The 27,793-nt window shown below is 41.2% G+C and overlaps 1 protein-coding gene across 1 annotated transcript in view; it reads left to right on the forward strand.

Moving 5' to 3' along the window:
* ptprfa (protein tyrosine phosphatase receptor type Fa) overlaps positions 1–27,793 on the forward strand; it is a 243,987-nt gene that overhangs the window by 36,891 nt on the left and 179,303 nt on the right. The window contains exons 2-4 of the mRNA XM_014333895.2: positions 1,277–1,373; positions 1,459–1,604; positions 10,406–10,547. Of these exons, the coding sequence (XP_014189381.2) occupies positions 1,277–1,373; positions 1,459–1,604; positions 10,406–10,547 (385 nt within the window). The remainder of the gene's footprint in view (positions 1–1,276; positions 1,374–1,458; positions 1,605–10,405; positions 10,548–27,793) is intronic.

Genomic DNA, 27,793 nt, shown 5'->3' on the forward strand with positions numbered 1-27,793 from the left:
ATTTGTTCAGTAAACATTTGTAACTATGGAGGGATATTTCTTTAGTCATAATACCATCAGATATGTCACAACTACCAGGAGATGCATCTGGTCTCTGATTGAGGAATAATTTTGAAAAAGGTAAAACACATGAGAAAATAAAGCAAAATAAAACCAAAGTAGAAGCAGTATTAGGATGTCTTTGGTGTGATGATAGTAATTAAGCAGTGACGTTCGTGTCAGTTTATCATATCTTTAGAACTTTAAGTAAGACGATTTGGAACACGTCGTCTCGATGTTCTCAGAAAGTCTCACAATCATGTTTCTCCTGCTGAGGGCTGTGGTGACGTCATCAGATAAGATATCAGTCTCTGCAGTCATACAGAGTACAATAGTGCAATGAAACTGGAAAACTGTCCGATGTCGGCACTGCGTACGACACGACACAGTAACTTAAATTAAGTATAAAAAGAAGAATAAGTTTATGTGTATTGCACATTATTATTGTTGCACATTATTATAATTATTGCGCCTTGTTGCAAATATAAATATTATTATTGTTATTGCTGTTACCCCCCCAAAAGTCCAGGCAGGTAGCCAATCAGGTCAGCTGTTAGCACTGATTAGTAAAAGCTGTCCTTGAGTCTGTTTGTCCGGGACCTCAGCAGCGTGAACCTCCTGCCAGACAGCAGCAGCTTAAACCCCGGTGTCCTGGGATTTTTTTTTGTCCATATTAATGACGCTCTGAAGTGCTGTGTTAAATGCTCTGAATCGATTTGCAGCAACATGTTAACAGATGCGATAGAAAGTGTGCAGTTTTACCCTCTAATATCCTTTGAAGTTCTGTATCTGTGGTTCTTGGACAGCGCCATGTAGAATTGTCTTGCTTTGCTTACATTGGTAAGCCTTCTTCTCCAGGTTTTATACATATATACATATATTGCTACATTTCTCATTGTATTTTTATGAAGTTGCTAGTCGAGAACCAGGTCCAGTGCTCATTTAAACATTGCATCATAACTCAACTAGTGGTCCAAACCACCACTGTGTATGGTTAACATGTGAGACCATGACATGAATTTTAAAAATGATCTTCTGAGCTGCACTATTATCCATGCACAACACTTGTTTCAGCCTTTCATGTTGGTGATGTACAGTATTATGGTCACAGGGCTGGTTTATGATTCATGTTTATTCATGCATTCAAAGCAGATTTTTCAAGGTTTCCATCTGTCCGTTCACATCTGCCTGCTCTCTGCCACTACTAATAAGACTGACGGATGTTGCATATTTTCAGGGAAAGGATGGTGCTGGGCTGTTTTTACGGCTGGGTGTGGCTACAGGCATGAAACAGCTTTTGAAAGAGCATGTTGTTATTGCAGGACTTAAAGCAAGTACAGAGATGTTTCTCTGTCAGTTCTCTTCATCTGACTCTGGTTTTGCTCTCTTCCTGCCCTCATCTCCGTTTCTTTCCCTTAGGCACGCCCAGCTTCATCAAGTCCCCCGAGGATCAAACGGGGATTTCGGGAGGAGTGGCGTCGTTCGTATGCCAGGCGGTCGGTGAGCCCAAGCCTCGCATTACCTGGATGAAAAAGGGAAAGAAAGTCAGCTCCCAGCGCTTTGAGGTACGACGCGTGAGCTGGCCTCAAAGCTCCCTGTCTGAAGTGTTTGAATGTGCAACACCTCCTTGTCTCACACCTTCACTGCTCATTACCTGTCTGCATTTGTGTGATACAGAGCAGCAGGTCACACGCTGTCATTTTATAGAACATATGCAACATGCCGCTCAAGAAGATGTGTGTGCATTTAGCAGGAGAGAGGCCAAACTGCAGACTGGTGGTGTATTTATTCATTACTACCATGCACAAAAAATCAGACACAGCAGCTTTCTCCATTTAGTGCCTGCTTGAAAACCACTTAATGCAAATTATGTTAGTTGTGTTATTCTAATGAAAACACTTGAGGCTCAGAATTAGAGGAGGAGGTGCAGATTTTGATGTCTGTGGCTTCAATGGTGGAGCAGAACTCTAATAACCTGCTATGGCCAGCACATCAGGTTTATTTAGTGTGTGTGATTTTGCTCAAAAGCATCTCTCACATGTCTATGTTATGAGTGAAGCTTTTAAAATTTGACATTGTGAAATTAAATTTGGATTGAGTGCATTTCATTTTGTTCAGCAGAACAGCAAACAATTAAAGCTCAAATATCAAAGTTTTATTTCTCACTTTGAAATGCAGGAAAGAGGTTGTAGACTTTGTGAACGCTGTGTGTGCTGGAAAATGATCTGAAACCAGACAGAAAAACTGTGGAACTAATGATTTCTTTTTTACATTTTTGACTGGAGATCTTCTCATTAAAACATCTGAAAAAAGAGGGAAAATGTCCGTCACATTCAGAGGGCCTGTTTTTATTCAAAGCTTAGAGATATCTAAAGCCAAATGAAGACCGCACATGGGCTCAGTAATAAGCATCGTGGCTTCTTAGTGAGAGGGTCCCGGGTTTAAACCACAGACTGTATGTGAAACATGGACGTTATAGTGGCAGTGTCCATCTTTAATATACAGACTATGGCTCAAGCATGGCTTTTATGTGTCGAGGTTACGTGTTTACGCCAACGTCTCCAGTCGACTGAAACAGGGCACTGTTTATATCTGCATTACACTTGGAAGCCAGTTTTCAGGCGTTAGGCCGGGTCAAATGCAGGAAATAAATGTCCCTGCGGACGGCAATACACTTCCTTTTTATTACAGTTATTACTGAATGAGTTCTGCACATTTTTAGACTTTCTGAATGCGCTCTCTTGCCCTTGAGACGACCTCTGACTCATAGGAGCCCAGAAAAAACACTGACGTACCAACAAAGTTCATATCTGCTGATCTCAACTGGATCATTTGTGTTTCTTTTATTTGTAAAAGGAAAAAAAGTGTATTTTCACCTCTCTGTGAACAAACACGACATTTTAATGACAAGTTGAAATACCTTTTGATTAGATATTAAATGTCTTTTCTTTATTTGCATAATTCTGAAAAATTCAGTGAACCGAACCCTGATTATCTCGTCTATCAGCATTAGTACTAAAAACAATAATTAAAAAATACATGCATGGTGACATTTTGAATCAGCGTAATTTAGATACATGTGCAAGCTACAAAACGCTGGCAGAAGATAAAATATGCAGAGTTAAAACGTCTCTCTGTAGTTTTTTTAATGTAACTTTAGGCTGTGTGACCTTTAAATACGTTTTGTAATCATGCACTTTTTTTTTAAAAGTACATGATTACAAGTCATTTCCAGTAAAGGCTCAGTGTCAGGATAGGACCTGGGTTTAATGGGTGGAGTTGAGCTTAAATTCCTTAACATTTTTTGCAGTGTGTTTGAGGATAGACGGGGTCTGGAAGGGCTTTGCCTATGGGATGTCTGTGCTCTGTCTGCAGCAGTAATTAGTTGTGCAGTTAAAGCAACATTTACATCAATGGCAGGACAACGCAGCCAACCCGTGCAGCTGAAAAGTGTGTGCTGTGTGGTAGCAACAAAAACCACAATTCTTCTAAATTGCCACTTGAGGCTGGCTTCAAAAGCGCATCAATCTGCACCGACTCCCTTGTTAAAGTATGTTTACAGCCTGCTGCAAAACAGGGACTGATTCTTTCACAACGTAAGTGAAGAAAGAAAACTGTCATCAAATAATAAGCAAAGTGCATCCTTCTGTCCTCAGAGGTGAATTAGCACTAGCCCTGCTATAACCTTGATCTTTTGAACATTTGACCTGACTTGAATGAAGATGGAAACGAACTACCAGCAACAGTTGTAGCACTGAACTAATAATATGACCCATTATTTGTGTGATCAAACCTATAAGTCAAGCCAGTCAAACAGGACTGCTGCATACGAGGTAAGGCTATGTTTTTCTAGTTATTCACAGATTTGTACGTTTGTGACAAAATTAAATGAAGTGAACTTTGAAGGATATTTTTTCATCTACTGCAAAATGGCTTCTATACAACGAACAGAAGCACTGAGCAGAAAGTCGACCTTTTATTCATGCAGCTGCATTAACACACACAGCAAAAGCTTAATAAATAGGACTGTACAAGCCTGGCTGCAGGACTCTGGAGCAGCAGGAAGGCTCATTAGCTGCCAGCCAACCCAAATGACTTCAGCTGAAGTGACTCAACATGAGTCCTGCGTAGACGGAGACACTTGGTTCCTGTCGTTGTGAGTAATAGGAATTATCTTCCACCTGTCTGCTCAGCATTATTTAAACTGATGGCGACCCTGTGTGTGGTGTGGATGCACCACCTCCCAGTACAGAAAGACAGTCCCTCGGTACTTTCACTTACGTTGTCTGTTATTCTGTTTTATTTGATTTCTGCAGTTAAAAAGCTTTAATCTTGGTCTATAAATAGCCACAGCCCAACTATTTTAATCCTCATGAAAATATCCTTTCACACAGGGGTCATATTTGCTCACCTACCTGTTTAATGTTTTGTTTTTCATTAGATGCTCCAGATTTGTTCAGACTTTGCTCTTCACATCGTCACAGCACATATATTCATGATACGTTATATATCTATATTTTACAACTTACCTGAATTGTATTGTATTCATTATAGTTTTAGAAATTGAGCATGCAGACCGGTGAGTGTCTTTCACTTCAAAATTATAGTAGCCTAGTATCTGGATATGTTAGCTGTAAATTTCTCTCTTTGGAAGACACAAGATATGTGCACGGTGGGAGAGTCCTGAGCTATCGGCTATTGTACTACAGAACACGTCACAGCACTTATATTTCCACAACCAGACGATGATTCTCTTGAAAAAGGCAACAGCAGCACATACAAAGGTTAAAGATCTAGTTCAGTGATAGCAGCAGCGAGGCATAGCATGTCCTTAAGCCCAGTGTCCACACTGATGAGTTATTAAAGATAAACAATGATTCCTGGACATCTTCGAGTGTTTGTAGGCAGCTTGAAGTAAACAGTACATGAATGCAGGCGTTGACATTTCAACCAGGGCTCGGTTTTGGTTTCAACATGCAGAAAATGTCCTTCGAGGTTTGTAGAGTATCTGAGTTTGTTTCAGCTAACAAAAGAATTTACATGAGAGTGTGTAAGTGTGCAGCGTTAGATATGAATGGCTAACAGAGAAATGGCAGTGTGATGAAAACAGTAACAGCTGAGAACAGAGCGTCTAATCTGGTTTTCAGGTTAGGTGAGTAAATCCGTCAGTATTCCTGTGATAGACAGAAAGGTTCACTGAGTGATGGGTGAGTTTATAACCTAACTCTCCTTTTGGAACAAGAACAGACAAACCAACGCTGTTTTAGAAGAGCCTCAACAGTGGACCGTGTTTTGTTTGTTTGTTTGTTTCTCTGCTGCTGCTTGACGTTGCTCGGCTCCTTGTTCTAAGGTTGTCTTTCCTGCAGCCTCCATGTGTGTCAAACCCCACTTTCTGTACGCAGGAGCTCTGATCTTATTCGTTTGAAATAATTCTACGTCTGTACAATGGATATATAACTGGCTCGTGCCACGCGGAGCAATGGGAATGATTCTCCTTTGGGCTAAGAGTTAAACTGATGGCTTCCCTGTGTGCTCGCTGGATCGACCTCCTACTGAGGCAGGAAGAAAGTGCAGCTCCACACTTCCTTCATTGGGGCAGGAATTTGATTTCTGCCAGTCCACTGCTTGGGTCGCACGCATTTCAGAGGGGAGGAAGTGCCGTGACCCTGACTCTTAACCACAGCCCCTCGAACATTTCTAAAGCCCTTACATACCTGATATCCAGTCAAGTCTGTTAGCACATTTGTCCTTCAGCTCATTCCAGGCATTCTTTCTTTTGCTCTTTGAGCTGCTGCACTCTTCATTTTTTTTATTTCCACCTTATTGTCCAAATGATTTCCCTCATTTCTCACTCTTGTGCTGCTTCCATCAGGAGCTTTGGGGCAAAGTGCTGATCTGGTGCTCTGCTTGCAAACAAAACAATCAGAATGAAATCTGGCAGCTGCCACTTCAGTTAATCCAAATCTTCCCTAAAATTAGACGCGCTCCACCTTCGACTGTAGTGACACTGAAGCCTCGGTTTGGCCGATGCTAATGGGACGCTGAGGGAACGTCCCCATCCAGTGACACCATATCACCTGTGACACACACACACGTATGACTTTGCCAGTTTCAGCTGAAACAATTTCAGTGTTTCAAACCATGTTCCAGAGTTTTTAGTTCACCGTTCATGAGGTTTCAAGAAGAAAATGAAAGACAGATCTGAATGTTTGAAAGTGTTTTGGAAAAACTCTGTAAAGACTAGAGGAACAATACTCAAAGGATAAATTCAACTGGTTTATTTTGTTAGATAAGTTGAAAAAAGAGTTAAACAAGCAAGTAAATAAAGAAAGTAGGTTAAATGAGGTAAGAACAAAAAGTTAACAAGTAAGTAAAGAAACAAGGTAGAGCAGAGAAAACCCCAACAATCCCCTCTGAGCAAGCACTAGGCGACAGTGGGGAGGAAAAACTGCCTTTAAACGGGCAGAAGCCTCCGGCAGAACCAGGCTCAGGAGGGGGGCAGTCAACTGCCGGGACTGGTTGGGGGGTGAACAGAGGTGGAGCAAGGCGAGGCTACATCAGTTGAAGAAGCAGTATTGTCCCTCTTCCGGAACAAGCTGAAGAATCTTTTCTTCTTTTTCATGGACTTTTCCACGAGCGCCTTTTTGTCCAGGATGAGGCTTCTCAACTCATCGATGGTTTCTTCTTTCTTGCTGTTGCTCCTTCTCTTGAAGGAGGTCTTTATTTTGGCGCAGTGTTTGGTCCAACCTTCCCTTCACCATTCTGTACTTTTCCTGCATGCCTTGGAGCTCGCGCTGCAGGTCGTTTTGCTTTGTGTCCTGTTCTTCCTTCTGTTGGAGGACTTCTTTATTTTTGTCTTCAGCTTCATCAAGCTTTCTTTGGAGCAGGTGATTCTGTTGGTCCATGTATTGGAGATCCCACTCTATCTTATCAATCGTGGCTTTCCTGCCTTGAAGCTGCTCGGACATTTCTTTCACTTCAGCGCTCTTTTTCTTGTTTTCTTTGATGAGGAATACAATCTGCTCTCTGGCTTGAGCAAACTTGATCCCCCAGTCCTCATTAATAATGTTGATGTCGGGCTGGCGCTGTAGTGTTTCTTCCAGGTGTTTGTTTTGTGCTTCCATTTGTAAGCACTTCTTCTCCAGGTAAACTTTTTCTTTTTCAATTTGTTGAATTTTGTTCTGGAGATGCTTGTTTTCATTCCTACTCTCCTGTAATGCCCTTTGGATGGATAAGAGGCCATTTGGAGAAATTGGCCGGCCACGCAAGGAAGGAGGGGCGGCGTAATCGTTTTGTTGGCGTTTGTATCCGATGACTCTGAGAGGTTTCCGAATCTTTCTGTAGTGAACGTTTGAAGGCTGCGAACACAAAGGCTGCGATGAAACGAACTAAAAATTGCTGTTTCTCAGCCCTACTTAAGGAAAAACTTCAAAGGATCAAAGATCCTTGTGACATCATCACTCCTAAGCCAATCAGATTGTGCAGTCAAAATGTAAACTAATAGACGCTGAGCGTAATAACAAAGAGACAGATTTCACAGCTGCACCACGTCTCTGAACAGGTGCCATTTGTGGTCCTTATACAGACACAGTACGTATCACTCCGCGAGGCTCCTCCTCGGTAGCCGTAATCCTCCGACAATCCATCAAGCGGTGCCGCTCCGTAGCTTAGCAAAGTCATATTAAAACATTTTTTGACAGATTGCCGAGAGCTGTGTACCCAACCCGTTCTCACTCCCAAAGCGTAACATTTTACGCTAGGTGACAAATCGTCAACATATTTCGTTTTCGGCTACCCACCACGTTCCTAAATGACGACCTCGGAAAAAGAGGAAATATGAGAACCATCTGGACTGAACCAACACATGTTCGCTCTTTTTCTTCAAATCGCTTAGAAACACGCTATTTAACATCATTAAAGTCCTGGTTAAGGTCAGGAATAAGGTTATGGTCAGGGCTAGGGATAAGGTTAGGTTTAGGGCTGGAATACAGGGCTGGAACGTCTATTACCGCGGGAGCGTCATTGCACTGGATTCCAGCCATAACCCGCCGCGTACCATAAGAACGCCGAAGGTCTCCTTTCGCGTTCCTCAGGAACGCCGCGGGACGTGACAAAACGTCGACATGTTACGCCTCGGGAGTGAGAACGCTCTGGTGTACCACATAAAATCGGTTCGCGGTCAGTAAGCACAACCAGAATTCATACATAAGGCGCACTGTCGATTTTTGAGAAAATGAAAGGATTTTAGGCCCTGCATGTCGTTAGCGCGGTTAGCTCTTAGCGCGGTTAGCTCGCTAACACGTTGACGCCGTCCAGCCCCACGCACAGGGCGATCCGCGGTAACTCGCTAACGGAGATTTTCCGCTTTCATCTTGTCATTGCCTGCAGGTGAAGCTATGGGGGAGGCGGAGTTGTGTTCAGTGAAGGAGAGGCGAGGCCGAGTAACGTTGCGTAGAGACAAAAGTGGACGAAAGAGAGGCAAACCTGCGGCTCCACAAGTATAATTATAACGTAACATAGACTATATCGATATAAACGATATTGTCACATCTTATATCTCGTATGAAAATATATCGATATTTTTAAAAAACTCGATATATCGCCCAGCCTATGGTGTATTTTTTAAACAGTTTTCAAATTTAACTTAATATTTAAGTGTTTCTTACTTGACCCGCTTAGTCGATTAAAAAGTTAATTGCCACGAACACCCCTAATGTTATATAACAGACCACAGAAAAAAGACAGCTTTTTTCTACGTGACAGAGCTGTAATAAATGTTTTGTTTTTTTTAATGATCCTACTTTTTATAAAAGGGAACATTATTTAAAGAATATGTATTTAATTAAAAAACTCTGTATTCATCTAAAGGGTATAACAAGAAGGGTGAGCTTCCTGCTCCAAAATGAAATGACCAAAATAAATGTATTTCTCTGCAATTACAAACTCTGTGTAAACAGTCTTGGTGTCAAAATAAAGCTAACACTGGTGAGATGTCATCAGAGCTGTAAATATTACTGCAGATGTTACTATGTCAAAGTTACTGTGACTCAAACATAGAAAAATGTTTTTTATTTCCCTCACCTAATTTTTAAAAGTATTTTATAGCATATAACACCTTTGAAAATATGCTTTGGTTCCCATTTAACTCCAGAAAATCATAAATCAAAATATGGATATTACCTGTCCACAGATTCATGGTGACGTAACTGCTCTTTTAACTGTTTGGTGTCTTTGCTTTGTTTGGTGTTTGTAGAACATGGTTTACATGAGCTTTTAGCTGAGATTCAGAGGTTTCTGTGGACACTACTCATGTCAGCACTTATATTTCTGACCTCGTGTTATAATCGATTAAACGCGATCTCCTCCCTTTTGCCCCCATTTTTGATGGTGTGGGTACAAATGATCAGGCATGACATTCTCATAATAAATCAGATAAGATACTGCAAATAATTAATCCTGCATTTGTGTGATTGAAAAGTGTGTGCAATGACACTGTTTTAAAGATTTAGCCTAAATCATTTTGGCGTGAATGAGCCTAAACATGATGACTTTTTAAAAGTGTTTACATGAAGATGTGATGAGACAGTCTTTCTTTGTCTTCTATTAAAAAAAGAAAATGATAAAAATAAAATCTGTTTGAATATGTATTTTCGAAAGTGCAATTTAAGTCTGTTCATTGTTTTGTTTTGTTTTTTTAAATAAAGTTGTCTTCTGCAGGAAAACAACAACAGAAACCTGTTTGGACAAAACTGGGCAAATGTTTGGAAACATTATAAATGATGAAAAAGGAAAATTCAGCTTGAAACACTGAACAAACTGAGTATTAATAATCACACAATGGGATGTAACCCGTTTGAATGTCACATGTAGTATTTGGAGGTTGATTATTATAGACTAGCATTGTAATGGATGGAGTGGTGCGGAGATGTTTTTGTTCCTCCAAAGGTCATAGACATGAATGCAGCCCACCTTCCTCCGAGCACAGTGGTGTTAGTGTTGTGAGTTAAAATGACGGCTTTTGCAGAAGTGGTTCCTGCAGTTGTGTAAATGTTTGGCATTTTAAAAAGGAGAAACTTCTCCTTATAATCAACTAGCACTCTTACATATGTTGCACACGTCTTAAAAGCGTCCTGACAGTCTGATAATGTAACGAATCATCTGGATAGCTTAAACTGTTTTGTCAGTTTAAGTTATTTCTGATAAAGACTGTTGATTTTAGTGCACCAAACTCATAATTCTCTGCATATGTAAGGATTGAACAGTTATTTCAGACTAGCGATACTAGGATACTTCCAAAGCTGTCTTGCATTCCTAAAAGCTTTAAGTTAACAGGCGTTGTGTCACACCCGCTCTTTGTCCGATTCAGGTGATTGAGTTTGACGACGGCTCAGGCTCAGTGCTGCGTATCCAGCCGCTGAGGACCCACCGCGATGAGGCCATCTATGAATGCACCGCCACCAACAGCGTGGGAGAGATCAACACCAGCGCCAAGCTCACTGTCTTAGAGGGTAAGACCTGACTGTCTGTCCACATCTCACTACCACTCTGACAGCCGTGACCCTGTGTGGCTCTGACATCACAGCTTGTCTTTGTGCATACGGTCAACACGGCGATCTCTCCTCTTCACTTCCTCTTTGTGTTCAGTTTTAACCATGTAGTTGGTCTTTAGTGCAGAACGGTGTTACAGCAAAGACAATAAAGCTGTAAATGACTGCAGGTTAATGGCATCTGTAACAATGAGCGCTGGTACGCTGCAACAGTGGCTGGTCCAGCAGCGGTTGCATGTTAGGGATGTGAGTCTTGACTTTCTCCCACACAGACTCGGAAAAGAGGTGATGAAGTGTGGAAAAGATCATATGGGGGGTATTAGATTTTCTTCCACTGAACAAACTCAGTAAAGACCAGAGAAGCTAAAGGGCCTGTGGTCTGTTTGTTTCTGGTTTTCCTTTCTTCGTGACATTCTGCGTCCAACGTAGAAATTTAGATACCCCAACATAGTTCTGATGGCCTTGAAAGCTCTTCCTCTGGAGGTAACTGTTTCTGACGGTCCACAAACAGGAGCAGTTTCTGCTGTCACGGAAACAGCAGAGACGTTAGATGATAAGGTTCTGGTTTGGTAGCATTAACCCTTTAAAGCCGGTCGGAGCGGGCACGCTCTGTTTTGCGCAACTATTTTTAAATCCCGGTAGCTCTGCAACCACGTAAGCTAGCGCAATAATTTTTTTTGCATATGAAACCGGAGGAGTTGTACTTACATCTTATGCCATCAGCTTGTCCTAGGTCACAGTTTCCTTCCACATAAAGCTTTGCAAAAACTGCATAAAAAGCGACTTGCAGCAACAAAAACATAATATTCCAGAAACACGCTTTGCCGATCCGATCAGCTGTTCATACACTTCCTACGTTGGAATAGATCAGCACGAACTTTTGCATGTCCGCCATTACCTGCCCGAAACCGGAAGTGACGTCATTTTCGCGGAAATGTAGTTTTTTTTTTTACCATCAGGGCCTCAGGGCCTATACTGGTGTTTTTAAAAGTTATCTTTGACTTTATGACTTTCTGTGTCGTTTCTGGGATGCTTAGGACTCATATTGCACTGCTGGAAATAGTTTATTTTGATGCATATGCTGCTTTTTTGCAAATTTGCAGTATAATATTTATTTTCGTTTTTCCTGCAGTGTATAAAAATTGGTGTATTTCAAAAATAAAACTATGAAGACACTCAAAATAAATTTCCTGTGGTGGGAAACTATTTTGTGCAACTTTTTTGTATTTACAGTTTTGAGGGATAAGCCTCTTAAATTTCTCTAACTAGAAATATATGTTAAAAAACAAAAACGATTTTCAATTTTTTTGTAGTTTATTGCATTTTTTGCAATTTATGTAATTACTATGCACTTAATGCAGACATATTATTAAATTTGGGCTATAATGGTTGTATTGATGTATATCAACTTGAAATGCTCCCAAAAATGGCTCCACAGCATGTAAAAATATAATATAAGCTCTGGAGGACTTGGTTCTATGGTCGGTCTTAAAGGTTAATGTGTTTGTTCATCTTTATTTTGTGTTTGGCATTTATAACAAGTGGTGGAATTTACATTTGGAAAGAGTCTCAGAGTTTCCACTGACCCTCATATGGAGGAGTTCTCCAAACTCAATGACAAATTGCAGTGTTTCACATTTCCTTCAATTGTCTTTAATATAGTGGCATCAATGACTCACTGGTTACTAATTTTGCTTTGATTTTGTTGGCATTTCACATTAGTAGTAGTTCACATAGGAGTACACTGTCTGTTACTTATCTATTTTTCTGCTTGTGTCTTATTCTGAGTTCAGTCATTTGAAATGTTTGTTTTGTCTGTAGTTGCATTGCAGCTAAACCCGCCGTTGCTCCAGTGGCTGTGCTACAGCAGATTTTCAGCTAAGCTCCCTGTTTCATGGAACAAAATGTCAGTCTGTGGTTTGGCTGTTGGATTTGTAAGTCCCAAACAAGGCCCAGTATCTCTGTGTGATCGTGTTTATTGAGCGGGAATGTGTTGAAAGTGATTTTGGCTGGGAACCTCCTGTAGGTGTGTCTCTAGACAGCTCTGTTCTTTGCCAGCGGCAAGATGGAGCCCAAACACATTTATTTAATTGACACTCTAATTGATAGACAAACAACCACGCAGAAAAAAGGGCTGTCTCTCTGGCAGCCTTTTCCAAATCACTCAGGAACCCGTTATACTTATTCTGCTATGTAGATATTGTCAGCAGTAAACACAGCCTGAGGCTCTGGAGCCTGTTGCAGCAAACAAACAGGACTTTTCTCTCTAAAACCACTCAGGGTCTTGTTAATGAAGAGTGATGGGCCTGGCTGATAATCACTGTTAGCAGACTGATGTTTAATAGGTTTTATTTTCAAATCATGTACACGCATGTCAAACCATATCATCAGAGTGGAGATGCCAGAAGATGTTGAAAAATGTGACTATTTTCTAAAAAATGCTACATGTAAATGACCCCAATCGCAGAGAAGAAACACGCGTGAAGCTGCTAAATCTGAAATGTATCATAACAGAAACATGTATTGATTATTCTGTGTTGTGCTTCCATCTTCTCACATTTTACAGGCATGATGGAGCCGTTGAACCGGACGATATATTTTGCAGAATTGTCACATGCATAGTAATAAACCACGAGTTAGCTACACAGTGGCAAAGATGATAACTGTAATATAATTTCTTCAGTCGCAGTCAGGCCATGAAGATCATATCTGACATGACAAACACTGTAACGCTGTCTCCTGCTCATTTAGTAAATGGTGTTTTTTTAGGTAAACACGTTACTGCTGCTGACTGTTCTCGTCGGGGGAGAATTATTATTTTTGGATGATTTTTGTTGCTTTACTTTCAGTGTAGCGGTTTGTCACTCAGTTAACCTGTAAAGGGCATTTGTTGCCATGGTCGGCACTTTACATCCATTTGCATTCAAGTGTGGGACTTTGGGATTGGTTACTGCTCACCTGCTCAGAAATTTAATCAAATGATTTGTATTTTTAGTAATATTGTTTTCTGAACTTTCGACCAATAAGGTTGAGCAGTTGTCATTTGTCATCTGTGAGTTTTTTGCATTGGCTTCCATCATACATCATTTTTGCATGACTTCATTTAGACGTCTGCTTTCTTTAAACCTCATTTCAGAAATAATAATCTTGGTAATCACAATTGCTGAGTAGGTGCCTTTTTACCCACTCAGCCGGTGGGGTGTTGTCGTCCCACTGTCAGGCTAGATCAACGTGACGCGGGAATTTCAAATTCATTTTATGGGTTCTTCAACTTAAAATCTAGGACGGGGTCGGATTTCAGTGAGCTCGGCCTCAAGGTCAAAGTCAGAGATCAGGTTTTCTGAAAATTTTGTGAATGTGACAACTCGGGAAGGCAGGTACTTCAGATCCTGAAATTGATACAAGGTCAGAGGTCAAGTTTTCTGAAGATCTTGCGTATGTGATAACTTATGAACAAGGTGATGTAGAATTTTCATCTTGACACCACAGGTGTGTCTACTACAAACCTCGAATGAGTTTGAATCTCAGCACCACGGCCTGGAAGTGCAGGCTCAGAAGTCAGGTTTCCTAAGATCTCGTAAAGGAAGTGACCCAGGACATGAGACCGTAGCTGAACTAGGTGTGAAAGTCTCCGTTTCCCAGAAATAAAATAACAAGCAGGAAGGTTGACCAGCTTTTACTAGTTTGTGTATCTGGTCATTTATTAACTTATCCTCTACGAAAGGGGAAAAATCTTTCAGTCTGACTTTTTGGGGGTTTGTGTGTCCACTACAGAGGACATACATGAACAGGCTGGGCCTCAGGAGGATACGGTAACAGCTGTTTATTCATTTAGATGCTGTGGTGTGTCTTACATCACGTGGATCCACACACACATTGCTGATTGTTAGACTAACAGTGGCTGGTTGGAAAATCTAAATGTACTGCGCAGTGTCAGCAAAAAAATGTTTTTGTTTGCTTTCTCAAATGCTTCCTGTTGTTATGTAGGTTTGTGGTTTTACTTATTTATTGCTATACAGTAATTGTTTTCCATTTACAGTCTCTTTGTTTATTGTGTTTTAAAAAGTGGTCTGTCAATATTGAATTATTATTATGATCAGGAAAAAACAGGCATGCTGGCCAAATTCCTAATTCTGTATTCGCAAACAAAAATTAGTTGTGGAGCCAAAACTTGTCAGGGTGATGGTAAATATGAAAATCAAAACAGCAGGGATTTATAAAAACAAACAAACACCAGAACGACTGCAGGTGTGCAGGGTAAGTTGCGTTATTTCAGGGTCTAGTTAGCCCTACTGCAGAGGAGCCCACGTAAAGTGGCAGATCATTTCAAATGTCAGCTCAACAAACATCAGCAAACACACAAACTGTGTGTTGCTAGCTAAAGGTCCAGCTGCTGTAGTTCACAGCGAGAGAAAAGAAAGAGAGCTAACTTCACTCTGAGATGGAGAAAGATAAGAAAGATAGGAGAGGAAGAAGAGAGGAAGAAGGTAAAGACTGCTCAGTGGTGTTTGATGAACTGGAAATGTAGAGCTTGCATGTAAGTCCTCATGTTTTAAAATCAGATATTGGTTCTGTGCATGTCACAGTGTGTGCAAATCAAACTGAGGTAGACTAATTGTGTTATTTAAGGCTTGCATTGAACTCCTCTGCAGTTTAGTGCAGGATAAACAGGTTAGTTTGCTGCACTGTGATGGAAAGAGTAAAGACCAGTCTGTGACTGGTGCACAGTGGCCGTGGTTTCATGCTCACAGTCAGCTTACATCAAGAGTAGGAGGGATTCATATGATTTTTGCTGATGATGCTGAGATTCATTGACTGAATTTTCCCTTCATACCAACTTTAAAGTGTCTAATGTGTTTACTGAACCATGGAAATGAAACATCTGCTCACATCTGGTTGAATTCAGGTGTACATCCACAGAGAGCAGCAGGTCAGCTGATCACCGCTGGCACACTAAGAAATCTACTGGAGCTCTCAATAGAAATTATTGTGAGTTGTGATTCTTTTCCACTACGACCAATTTTAGGGTCCCCCCACCTGCTGAACCCCACTTTAACCCTCGACTGGACAAATATTCTTGTTTAGAGGCAAAGTCAAGCTGTACAACGTAGACAACACAAAATAGAAATGTATGTTTTATTTTTCCTTCTTATTCTTATAATTAGAAAAAAGTTAGAGTAAAGTTTGTGTCCTCTACTAATATTATTGTATCCTTGTGTTAATACAGCACACGGTTCCTCCAAAGAGCTCCTTTTACTCTCTTAGCTTCAGTGCATTTCAGAGCTGGTACTTTCTACTTTTACTTGAGTAAAGAGGTTGAAACAGTACTTCAACTGTTTACTTGAGTATTTTTCAACAGTAGTATTTGTATTTCTACTTAAGTACAGAATGACTGTACTATTGCCAACTCTGCCTCTTAGCGAGCATCTGCACAGCCAGTATCCTCACACAAACCCAGAGTGAACATATTCCAACCTCAGCAAAGCAGGAAGAGCCTGATCTTGATTCAAAAGACACCTTGTGTAACTAAGTGGTTTTGACAAAAGTGCATTATTGTGTAGATCCGGGGTCTCAAACTCGTGGCCCGTGGGCCATTTGCGGCCCACGTCACTTCTACTTGCGGCCCGCATATTGATGTGAAGAAATTTTTTTTTTTAAATTATTATACGAAAAATGATTTAATACGACGGCAGAGTGTTACAGGCATGGCCCTTTAAGACTGTGGCCTCATGGGTGGTGTAGTCCGTGCAGCAGGGAGAACGTGTGGGACCGCCCCTCCCGCTGTGTGAGCGTGAGGGAGGGAGAAAAAGGAAAGTCGAAAAGTAGGAGCTGTCACGGAGCAGAAACGGGAGCTGGAAGCATGTAAATATAATAATAACCACTGACGAGCCCAGCTGTAAGTAAGCTGTTAAGACTCGACTGTACACGGTGTTCCTGTTTTCCTCCGAAACAATAAAGTTCTGCTGGAGCAGCCTTTCAGCGCCTCTCTCTGTCTCTCGCTAGCAAAGCTGACCCAGACAGTAAAGCTCGTTCGTGGCCACGAGTCCCACACGGACCCGACGTTTTCGCCAGAGTTTACTTACCGCGGTTCGGAGCCGCCGACCTGGCCGAGGTAACGAGAGTGCAAACATGTTGAGGGCTGTGTTAGTTCAGCAACAGATTTATTTGGAAAGAAAACTATTTTCACTTGCAGTTGAAAACGCTTGCACACTTATACCTGCATTTTTATTTTATTAAATACAAACAAAATTGTAGCAAAAGTGCTTCACGTGTCTGAAAGAGCTGTTTATTTGGTAGTTCAATGAAACTACTGTACTACACTGTCTGCTGCTGTCAAATGCATTTCATTGCAATGTTGACCCTGTGCTAACTTGTGTACTGCAACTGGCTGTATCTATGATTTTGAATGTGCAATGATTGTGTCCCTGTGTTTGCTTATGTAGTTGTAGCTTTGCTTTGGGCTACTTCTGTCTATGATCATTTCTAACAGGTTTAATTATGACTACACACACAATTATGACTTTTTTTGTTTTATTGACATAATTGTGCTTTGCTGAGTACTGTATTTAAAATGCAAAATATATGCAAAATGAAAAAACCAACGACACATCAACACTGATTCAAATTAATTGGGCACTACAAACCCACTCGGGGAAACCATTTATTTATGCACCCTATGATTTCCTCTCATTTTCCATATTGTATGGGCTCAAGTGTCAACGTGTACAACCAGATCATATCCTCATAAAGTCAGGCTGTGAAAATAACAGAAAGCTTGTCGCATCGCTGTCACGTCCGCAGAGATGTTGACAGCTTTGTTCATTTTTGTTTTCTTAAATGACTTTCCAAGAATACAAAATACTTCACAGCTATTTCCAAGAGACACCATTTGTTCAGCCTGTGATTATGATGTCAGTTTACATTTCAAAGTTTCAATCTCTAATTCTAATAATCTTAACTTGCATCAAAACTTTTAAAAAAATAGGTTTTTGTGCTTGAGGTCTGGATCACATCAAAAGGACCAAATACAAACACACAGGGTTTAATTCCAATCCCGATCTTTTCCTTAAAACAATTCAGTTTGTCTTTGTTTTAATTAAGTCTCCTGAACACGTCTGTTCCATTGACGGCGGTCTCTAAGAGAATCTAAGAGCGACATTGTTCAGCTGTTTGACTGAACAATACTTTCTGCCAGTAGTCAAATTTAAGAGCTTTTAGTGGGCTACATAAATCTGAGTTAATGGTATCAATGTGCTTCAGAAGGCTGGATATCCATCTCAATATTTCACAACTGCTCATGACTCTGTCCTCTCAAAGCGGAAGAATACATCATAATGAGACCTACTTTCATTCCAGACTCCATTTTTTTGTTTTCATCAGTGGGTTTGTCTTTTCTGAAAAAAAAAGTGATGCTGCTCTCAGCATCTCAGTGTGTGTGTGAGTGTCAGTCTCTGAGAGAGTGACAGCTGAAGAAAGAATGGAAATACAAAACAGCAAAAGCAATAACTGAGAACGCTAGCAATGAGAGAGGGAGAGGATGAAGACGCGGGCGAGTCGACAGCAGGACTCTGGGTAATGAGAGTGCAGCATTAGTCATGAAGCGAACCGATAGAGAGCTTAAGGGGATGAAGGGAGGGAGACGGTGAAGACAGCAGGAGCTGAAGCCAACAATGCAGACGGAGAGGAAGAGGTGCTTCTCACGCGTGGGAGTTGTATCTTCAACTCATCTTCCTCTATGTGCACCAAAAAACATCATATACTTTTCTCTTTTGCTTGATTGTGACACTCAGGAGGAGCAAATGCACATCACTCCAAACAGGCTTCCTGCACTTGTTATGGCCCCGAGTGGAACTGCTGGTTGCACTGATAGGCACTGAATCAACATCAGTGTCTTTTAAAGTGCTAGGTTTCCTGTCTTACTGTTTTCCTGTCTTCTGCTGCTCGCTCTCCGTCTGTAATAACCAATCTCTGTGAAGTGTTTTTCCCCTCTGAGATGCCCTGCCTAAGGGCACTTTGACAGTAAAGGTGGGTTGTGTAGATATAACCGTGCTAGAGTTCTCTTTGTGCTCTGGCAGAATTTATATTTATGTGCCTCGCTATAAATGGCCATGTGCAGAACTTTTAGAGATTTTCTGAAATGCTGAAACTCTAATTCGTATTCTCTGAACCAAATGCTCAGTGGCCTGGAGACATTCATTTACTCAATCACTCCCTTGGCAAAACCTTAAACAGGTTCCACACACGCAATTTGCAAATCTCATTTATTCTTTTTCCAAAATTCTAAACACTTTCCCACTGAAGCACATTTTTGCACCATGATGCGTAATGCTAACCAGAGATGGCATAAGTTGAGCGCAGATGTCACTGGTTACAATGAAAACAAAATTCGGTCACATTGGTTGCTAATAATAAGGAGTCGTGGCTCTATTCCTCCCCCTGTCAAATGACAGAGCTCTCCACCAACGTGTCAGGAAACCATAGAGAGAGAGTTTCAGACATCTCACTCGGATGCTTCTAGGTGGAAGCTGCTCTGACATGTCCTGCTGCGAGGAAATCCTCTTCACCAAGGATCTGTAGAGATTTTGTCTCTCAGCTGGCCTCCGTGTCCCCTCAGAAGACCTAGACTCAGTGGCCGAGGACGAGGTCTGGGAAACTCCACGTGGACTGCTTCGCCCATGTCCCAGACCCAGGCAAACTGTGGAATATGGATTGTTGCTAATGATAAAATGAAGTGTAATTTTAACAGGTAGGATGTAAAACCTAATTTTCAGCTGAAATTTTAGTGACTAAACCATGTTTTTCTCCATGGAATGAAAGGAGGAGCAGAGAGTGCGACCCAATCTCAGCAGATTCTCTGGGAGCAGCATAATCAGGAGAAATTGCCACATGTCATTGCAAGACAGCCAAACAATGCAATTTAGACTTCATGAAATATAGCACAGGGTTGTTCACTTAAAATGAAGTTTGAGGACATCCAGGTCATAACGAGGAGCAGAGATGCTCAAGTTCTCCCAGACACGAAAAATGAAGCAGGCGCTGAACATAAACTGTATATAAAAGATGAACTTAACCAGTCTGGTGGCGTGATGTTCCATGGCTGTGTCCATCCTGACTACAGAGCAGGCTCTGCCAGATTTACCATCACTATGGCTGAAACATCCAGTTCAGTAATAATGTCAAAGGTGAAGCCTAGAAGACGGTGAATGGATAGAGAGAGAGAGGGGAAGACACGCAGATTCAAACCCGTCCCGCTTCACTCGGGCCATGTGGCCCGTGGTTGCTCACCCGCTGAGCTAAAGTGGCGTCCCGACTGAGACCAAGGCTGATTTTGCACATGTCTATTTATGCTTTAAAGTTGAACATTTTAACCTTCTTCATTTTAGACTCAATCTTAACTTTCCATTAGAGGAACTGCAGTTTTTACACTTCTGCATTTTTACCACCGTGCTACAAGTTAAGTAGAGAAGAAGCCAAAACTCTCTCATATGTAATCGGTGTTTTGAAGACTAGATGCTGCATTTTCAGCTACAGTACTCTGATGAACTGTCAGAAGACAGTTATTGAGGTAGAAGAACAGATCAAACTTTAATCAATTAACAGCATCGGCCAATTCTCCAGCGCACAAGTGAACACAGAGAAAGTACACAGAGAATATCTAGGATTAAAATATGTGTCAATACACAATACAGCACAACATTCAGCCTGTTCTGTGCTGTGACACACGATGCAATCATACTGTATTATAGGTCTCTCTCTCTTTCTGCAGAAATGTTTGTATTTCTATGCAGAGACTGTTTGGTCTGGATTCTGTAGAACGAACAAATGAATCCATTGTTTGGATGAACCCGGGTTGAGTCTCACAGAGGACGAGGAGAGGCAGGAGCATAATTAGCCAACAGGGATTTGTGAGGACCTTGGACGGGACTTTGGCAGTGCGTCGATTTGTTGAGGGTGTCAAGAAATGTTTCTTATCTATTGTGGAAAAACTGTAATCGCTGGATCATCATGCCTCCGTCAGTGCTGCTGTTCTCTTTCTGTTGGAGTTTGTTCAGCTGCGTTTGGATTTGGTCTAATTATCCTCAGCTGGATTTAGTTTGTGTTCTCACATCTGTCTCTCTGAATCTGTCTTCATTTATACTGCATGTTTCAATGGCTCGTGCTTGGATTTAACCATGAAGGTCATTACTCTGAGTAACTAACCACATCTCTAATTATTTCCAAGGCTAAAGCAGGAAACTGCACTCAAGTAGCTTTTAGCAGCTAAAGCAGGAAACTGCACTCAAGTAGCTTTTAGCAGCTCATTATATGACATTTAATGACATACAACAATGGTAAAGTCCGGGAGTAGGCTTCTTATTCATGTACTGCCACTTTCATGGTGTTGTGCCGTAATGTTGATTGGCTTTTACTTTCAGCTGCTTCCAGGTCAACTGAAAATGCCGTTAACCATCAAACAAAGCCTTAGCTGATTAGTTGGTGCCTGCATGGGATTGTTTTGGTGCTTATTTTGGGACTTCTCTGTACTGTGCAGGGTAGGTTGGGTTGGGTTAAATATTTTTGCTCAAGGACAAATTTGACCTCATGGTACATTGAACCCAGGATGACATCACCAACCAAGAGTCCATGTTGCAGCCTCAGGACGTGATATGGCTAATTAGTTTCTTTATAGTCCTGTTCCTGCTCTAGCACTCTCCATTTCCTGTGTGCGAGTCCACCGTCGTTTCGGCCATTTAAAAAGGCATTAAGACGGCAGAGAGAGCGAGACAGAGGGAGAGAGGAAGACTGTCTGAGCTGGATTAGCAGTGATAAATGACACATTATGAAAGATGAATGATAGCTGCACTGCTGCTACACACCCAGCAAGTTTATAAAACTGAGCCTTTGACCTGCAGGGATTGTTACACCATGACTCAAGCAGGGATAATCATGGAGCATCAGTGTCATCATCAGCATCTTAGGGAAGGTTGCTCTGAAAATGTCAGAAATCTCCAACTTAGCATTGTAAGACCTGGTAATTAAATTACTTTTGACTGGCGAGGTGTGGAAAGCCAAGTGCCGTTGCAAAAGGATCTGCACGAACACAAAAGGGATAAAGTTAAACCAGTCAAAATGATGACAAAATGTGCACAAACATACAGTATTCAGTGAGATGAAGCAGAACTCCAGTAGAGGAGATATCTTTGCACCAGATTCTCTGCCTACCAGCATTTCTAAAAACCTGAACTGACATTCAATCAATTCATGCAAAACATACAGCAAAGTGTGGTAAACATGTGAGGAGGCCCTTAGTCTATTTTTGAACAGCAGAACTAAGGATGCCATTTTGACACAAGATGAACACATTAACATCCACATAATATACCCTGAAAATGTTACTAAACATTTGCATGAGCCCAGCCTGCACAGGTATAAATGCTGGTAACAACATCAGCCGCTTGTACAGGCTTCCTCGTAGGCTCTACAAATCCCATTTTAGAGATTTGCAAGTTGCACATTTAAAGGCTGCAGTGTTCGTGGTAGTATAAATCACAGACTTATCATCCAGGAGACTTTGGGACCTCTATGTTTGGATTTTTTGTTTTAGTTCTACTTTTACTTTCATTTCTTACTTGGTTGCAGTTAGGAAAGATCATGTTTTGAGTTAAGTAGCATCCCACAGTTTTTTAAATTTTCTATGCTGATGATTACTTTGGGAAGACTGACCAATAGCTTGCACTACATCTGCATGGATCACAACTTCACAATTTCCAGGTGTAAACGAGACTTTTGTAGTTGTCTGATCATGGTTGGTCTTAGTAGGGACTACAGCTGATAGAGAAATGACTCTCAGAGGTATCAAGTTCACGGCCGATAACTTGTCAACCATAAACATTTTATAATTCTCTGATCAGGAGCTAAATATGAATAGGAAGCAAATGACAGTGCCTGGTATAATCCTCCTGTTGGATGTTTGCCCTGCTGAAAATAGTCTGACTTACTAGCATAAATTTCACTGACTGGTTCTAAGGGAAATGTTAGAACACAAATGGGTTTTTTATTTATCCAGACGTAGAGAAAACATCATCTGTGGGGAGGAACTAACTGATGCAAACTTAAAGGGTAATTAATGATGTTATGTCTATCTCTAAGTTGAGCTTTGACATTTTTGTCAAGTATCTGTATTTATATAGTTTACATGGTCCTCAACATGAACTCGTGACTGGCAAGTACACATGATCCACCAGTTTAATACACAAACATTTGATTGCTCACACCAGATAGCGTATTAGTCAACCTGTAAATACTGGAAATGTGTCCTGTAAGTAGGTTTGTCATTCCTGAGAATAACCCAGATGGCGCCATAGAGCAAGTTGCAGCAGATATCTTTTCCAAGTACAGAAGGTCACACCTGCCATACAGTTGTAGACTTTGGAGAGACTGTAATACTTAAGACAGTGAAGTTTCCTTATACCTTTCCCAAGCAGACCTGTTCCCTCTCGGCACCATCCCACTAGTCTGCACTTAATGATCCAGACCCAAGCACGCTTCAGTTTGTCTCAGCAGCAGCTCTTCTCTTGCACTCACTCGTCTTTCATGCACACAAAAGCTTTTGGAAAACACTCTTGCAGAGCAGAATGAACGCCATGATTTTATGCATTTTTGTGTTTTGACTGGAACATTTTTAAAGGGGTGATGCTCCATCCTGTCACATGCCTCATAGATTTGTTTATTACTTAAAAGTGTGATTTTATTGGAGGCTGCTGCTGTAGAGCAAGTGTTGGGGTTCTGTGCTTGATCACACGTCATCCATCCTATGCTCGAATCCCACTGAAGCACAGCAACCATTTCAACTGTACCAGGCAAAGCATTCAGTGAACACACTCGTCAATCAAACTGGACTTTGGGGGTCAAATGGGCACAGTTCAGACTGCCTACTGAGAGTTTACTCTGAAAACCAGACTATAAGATATTTCAGAGATTGAGTTTTGCGAAAAACTTTCTGCAAGACTAAAATCCCTTTAAGATTATTTCTCTTCATGCTCATCGTGGAAATTTCAAGGAAGAAAACTGTAAGAGAAAAGAGCAGTTTTTGGGCCACAGACGACCTGTGAGAAAGATGTGAAAATGACCATGGCTGAATACAACTGAGAGACTTTAGGAGCACCTAAAGATACATGTTAGGCACGAACATGATTGAAACAGATGTCTTTAGCATGATGCTGAGGACACGGAGTGTTGATATGTTTTATTCTTTCCAGTATAGAGTGAATAAACAGCTGACACAGGTGGGACTATTAGGTGTGTTTTGCATTTCTGTTCCCCTCTAATATGTTTAATGTCTTGATTAAAAGTCAGGATGGTGCATTTGTCTCCAAACTTTATGAACATATGATACAAATAAACAGGAGAAATAGGAGTTTCTGTTTCTTGCTGCAGTTGGAGTGACAGTGGGAACTCACTGCGTTCACCAGCCTTTCACTGTATTTTAAATATTCAGTATGTATTTAAAAATGCCACTTAGATTGTTTTCAATCATCTCTGCAATTAGATGTCATTAATGAAAATGGTGAGTCTGCATTTGTTCTAGATTTTACCACAAACCCACAGTGGAATATAATTACATGTGAATAAGTTAAAGGCATACGAGGTGAACTGCACTGTTTTGGTTGCTTTCTCATGTTGATTCAAATAAGCAGTGTCGTCTGGATCAGGATGAGGGAAGCTTGGTTGCACTGAGCCTCTCTGCTCTCTGTAGATATCCTGAACACTCCTTGTCTGACCAAACATCTTTATCTTGACTGCACACGTGCAGAGACTGAAAAAATCTTCCAAATGGAAAGTGAAAGAATTTTGTCTGATATTCCAAATTGTGCCTTTTTGTCTGAATTTGCATTTTGAGGATTTAGCTTCTGTGGTAGAAATCACAAAAAGGAAGAGAAAAAACCACAGATGAAAATCTGACACGAACAGCTCATGGTGCGTGACATCCCTGCAGTGCGCTCTAACAACATTAGACTGCTTAACATCTTCAGCAGTGGAGCTTATCAGCCATGCATTAAAGCTTTTTGCTAACAGAGCAGTTAACCATTAATGGGGAATCAATCATCAAGCGGGTGTTGCAAGCCAACCAGTCTGCCTGTCACAACTTCAAATGCTGAGTGGGAATTAAAATGGTGTAAAATGAGAGAGGCAAATCTCTGGTTTGGAATTACTCTGCAACGGAGCAGAACACTCTAAAAGGTCTCTGAGCTCCAGGCTGTGTGGAGGTGGTGCACAGCATTAAAATGACAGTACATAGCTTTAGAAGTGACCTGTGACCCTGCTGGGCTTGGAGATGGAGGGAGGCCAGTATGTTCGGGGCTCCTGACCTGACCCCAGCAAGGGGCCCCTTGCAGTGTTCAGGTCATGTGCAGGCTTTACACACCTGTTTCCGGAGGAGGACGTGACCTAATGGCTGTAACTGCCACTTTCACTGCAAGTCAGATGCTCCTGTGCGTGCTTTCACACACTGCAGTGTTTTTGTGAAGAGGCAAGTGGTGGAGTGAGGTTACACTACGTGACGGACCTTATGAAACGATATAGGCTCATATTTTCGGTTGTGACTAACATATGAGCAAAACAAAACAGGGAAAAATGCACTCGTGCCTCGAACTGTGCAAGTTTTGGACTCTGAAAATGGAATTCCAAAACTACAAATTTAAAGTCTACCACAGCCCAGAGTGTACATATAGGGAGAGCCGTCAGCCTCCACTACATGACATGTGGTATTTGTGTCAATAAACAGCACTGTAATCTTTGTAGCTGTTGATGAGAGGAGTTTCAGAGCAGCACAGAGAAAAGGCTTTACCAGTTCACTTCCTTGCGCCTTGGCCACGAGGAGGCTTTACCTTTTAAAATGAAATGCTATGAAGTCTATAAATATAAGTGCTGCTCCATATTTGCACACTATATTCCCAATAGTACTTAGTACTAGTATTAGGACCAGTAATTTCTCTCTCTGCTATAAATAAATCCAGTTTAATATGATGTACTCATAACACATCATCTGCCTAACATTACTCCTTAAACTCTGTCACTTACCTGTTATACCATCACTTAAGAGATACAGTAGGTGTGCAGATACTGGCATGCATGCGTACCAATACAAGGAGAGTAATATTAGTTCCTGCTGACCAATTTACTGGTCAATTAAACAGGAGTAAAAATGACTATTTGACTGGTGTAAAACAAATAAAACCAATAATAATGTTTCAGGTTAAATACTGTCATGAATCCCACAGAGGTGGAGGTGTGGACACCTGCCAATCCACATGGAGGACTTATAAAAATATTCATCCCCAGAGAGTGGTTATGAAAGCAGCGGTCCCCAACCCCCGGGCCGTGGACCGGTACTGGTCCGTGGGTCGTTTGGTACTGGGCCGTACTGGTTTTATTTAGTTGGATTTATCTTCGACACCTTAAAGACTTGAAAAAAAGGCTGGGGACCGCTGATCCATAGAGACCAAAGCCAAACATTTTCTGATGTAAAGTTGATTATTTTACTTTTACACCCTTAGTGGCCACTATAGGAACTGCAGTTTGGGGCAATATTTTTCACCCCCAGAGCTCACATACCTGGTTTCTGTGAGCTCCATCGTCACACCCTTCGTCGTATTATCTTACATGTTGCTTATGTTCGTGACCTGATGTCAGGGGCTGACTGTAGTTCGCAGTCGAATGCTGGTTCTCCCCTTTCTGTGTGGAATACCTTTCAAACACACAGTCCTGAAAGCAACAGATAAATGTGACGGAATCCAATGCACTGTGTTCAAGCTCCTGCCTGCTTTGTGCTTTTGTTTCCCTGCCTTAGCACAGGCTATTATGTTACATATGGGATTATATAAATGCTGAACATAATACACCAGGGCCTCATGTTCACGCACTGACAATATATTATGAAACTTTAGACAGAGAAGCTCTCAAATCCCTCCTGGAATCTGTGGCTCTCTCACGACCCGGTCCACAGAGGGGATTGGACGTGCAGGTCATTAAAGGGATACTTCTGCTCCTACTTGTTTTAATGTGGGAGTTTCTATGATGGGTTGAGCTGAAAATGGCAACTGCTGTAATGTTAGCATTCCTAAGTGGAAAGCAGTGGGCACTGCCAGTAGCACGCTGGCTCATTGGTTTCTGTCTAGGGGAGGATTGCTGGACTGATTGAGAAGTACTGGCACTAACAAGCTGTCTTAGAAGTATCCAGGGAAGAAATGCAGAAACTTTTCCCTCACACTCTAAGTGGAGAAGAAATATAATTGACTGGAATTCAGATTTCTGAGTTATCTCTAACTAAAGTGATGCTTCAGAGACTAGAATAGAGGGTCAGGGTAAGACTCCTGGTGCTTTACTTTCTTAATGAGGAAGAGGAGTCTGTAAGCAGCCCAGTGAGAGACCAAGAAACATGGAAAATTTATGTCCACGTTCAAAGGGATTCTTTTTTTTGATCCAAAATCTCAGCCGATTTTCAGATAGATGTCTTTACATGACAGCAATATCTACAGAAACAAGCTTATCAACCAGCACCAGGTACAGGACATCTTTCTCATCAGTGTGCAGAATTATTCTTCACGGTTAGAAACTATTATTTTATTTAGTTTCTTTTTTTTAATACTAACCAATTGTGTTGATGTCAGAACAAATGATTTATCTTGGTATAAATTTGCCCAGCTCTAGTTACAGAATACATGCCGTTACGTTACCCAATCAGAGTAACGTATTCTATGTGGCGCCGTTTGTAAACTGAAACACCCTGAAGTGTTTAATGACGGCATTTTTCCACGTTTAGCTCAAAACCTCACAAAAACACGTCTTTTTGAGTCATTTTTTACAACATTTACTAAAATATTTGTAACTTTTTATATTTAAAACACCATTTTAAACATTAAATCTAAATGTTAAGTCTAAACATGCACACCTGTGTGCTCAGAACCAGTCCAAACATCTTTGTCTGTGTTTCTTCATTATTATTTAACATCCATAACATGCAGTTCCTGCCCCACAACTCAAGTTGAGAGTTGGTTGTGAAGTCTAACTAAACATTGTCACTGCTGCCATCAAAAGTTGTTGTGTTTCCTCAGTGAGCCAAATGAATGAACCTCATCCTATATTTATGCAACCGTCCCCTAATCCGCCCAAATGTGTAAAAATACAAACAGAATAAATGTGTCTTGCTAACCACGCCTCACCCTCCG

Source organism: Haplochromis burtoni, unplaced genomic scaffold (assembly GCF_018398535.1).
Source record: "Haplochromis burtoni strain Fernald_Lab_line unplaced genomic scaffold, NCSU_Asbu1 Contig_5, whole genome shotgun sequence".
Taxonomy (NCBI): domain Eukaryota; kingdom Metazoa; phylum Chordata; class Actinopteri; order Cichliformes; family Cichlidae; genus Haplochromis; species Haplochromis burtoni.